This window comes from Penaeus vannamei, chromosome 26 (genome assembly GCF_042767895.1).
Source record: "Penaeus vannamei isolate JL-2024 chromosome 26, ASM4276789v1, whole genome shotgun sequence".
Lineage (NCBI taxonomy): Eukaryota > Metazoa > Arthropoda > Malacostraca > Decapoda > Penaeidae > Penaeus > Penaeus vannamei.
This window is the reverse complement of record NC_091574.1, coordinates 18,056,350-18,058,040: the sequence shown is the minus strand read 5'-3', so window position 1 is coordinate 18,058,040 and position 1,691 is coordinate 18,056,350. Positions and strand designations below refer to the sequence as shown.

General features: G+C 51.0%; 1 protein-coding gene across 1 annotated transcript in view; it reads left to right on the top strand.

Moving 5' to 3' along the window:
* Positions 1-52, top strand: part of LOC138866629 (uncharacterized) — a 1,519-nt gene extending 1,467 nt beyond the window's left edge. Inside the window, exon 4 of the mRNA XM_070139783.1 lies at positions 11-52. Coding sequence (XP_069995884.1) covers positions 11-52 — 42 coding nt within the window. The remainder of the gene's footprint in view (positions 1-10) is intronic.
* Positions 53-1,691: the final 1,639 nt, after the last annotated feature.

Sequence of the window (1,691 nt, the reverse complement as noted above, 5' to 3'; positions counted from 1 at the left end):
ATCCTCACAGCCATGTGCCGTTCACAATGCGGATATCAAGGCATCCTCATAGCCATGTGCCGTTCACAATGCGGATATCAAGGCATCCTCATAGCCATGTGCCGTTCACAATGCGGATATCAAGGCATCCTCATAGCCATGTGCCGTTCACAATGCGGATATCAAGGCATCCTCATAGCCATGTGCCGCTCACAATGCGGATATCAAGGCATCCTCACAGCCATGTGCCGTTCACAATGCGGATATCAAGGCACCCTCATAGCCATGTGCCGTTCACAATGCGGATATCAAAGCACCCTCATAGCCATGTGCCGTTCACAATGCGGATATCAAGGCATCCTCACAGCCATGTGCCGTTCACAATGCGGATATCAAGGCATCCTCACAGCCATGTGCCGTTCACAATGCGGATATCAAGGCATCCTCATAGCCATGTGCCGTTCACAATGCGGATATCAAGGCGTCCTCATAGCCATGTGTCGTTCACAATGCGGATATCAAGGCGTCCTCATAGCCATGTGCCGTTCACAATGCGGATATCAAGGCATCCTCACAGCCATGTGCCGTTCACAATGCGGATATCAAGGCATCCTCACAGCCATGTGCCGTTCACAATGCGGATATCAAGGCATCCTCACAGCCATGTGCCGTTCACAATGCGGATATCAAGGCATCATCACAGCCATGTGCCGTTCACAATGCGGATATCAAGGCGTCCTCACAGCCATGTACCGTTCACAATGCGGATATCAAGGCATCCTCACAGCCATGTGCCGTTCACAATGCGGATATCAAGGCGTCCTCACAGCCATGTGCCGTTCACAATGCGGATATCAAGGCATCCTCATAGCCATGTGCCGTTCACAATGCGGATATCAAGGCATCCTCATAGCCATGTGCCGTTCACAATGCGGATATCAAGGCACCCTCATAGCCATGTGCCGTTCACAATGCGGATATCAAGGCATCCTCATAGCCATGTGCCGTTCACAATGCGGATATCAAGGCATCCTCATAGCCATGTGCCGTTCACAATGCGGATATCAAGGCATCCTCTAAGCCATGTGCCGTTCACAATGCGGATATCAAGGCATCCTCATAGCCATGTGCCGTTCACAATGCGGATATCAAGGCATCCTCATAGCCATGTGCCGTTCACAATGCGGATATCAAGGCATCCTCATAGCCATGTGCCGTTCACAATGCGGATATCAAGGCATCCTCATAGCCATGTGCCGTTCACAATGCGGATATCAAGGCATCCTCATAGCCATGTGCCGTTCACAATGCGGATATCAAGGCATCCTCATAGCCATGTGCCGTTCACAATGCGGATATCAAGGCATCCTCCAAGTCATGTGCCGTTCACGATGCGGATATCAAGGCATCCTCCAAGTCATGTGCCGTTCACAATGCGGATATCAAGGCATCCTCATAGCCATGTGCCGTTCACAATGCGGATATCAAGGCATCCTCATAGCCATGTGCCGTTCACAATGCGGATATCAAGGCATCCTCACAGCCGTGTGCCGTTCACGATGCGGATATCAAGGCATCCTCTAAGTCATGTGCCGTTCACGATGCGGATATCAAGGCATCCTCTAAGTCATGTGCCGTTCACAATGCGGATATCAAGGCATCCTCTAAGCCATGTGCCGTTCACAATGCGGATATCAAGGCATCCTCATAGC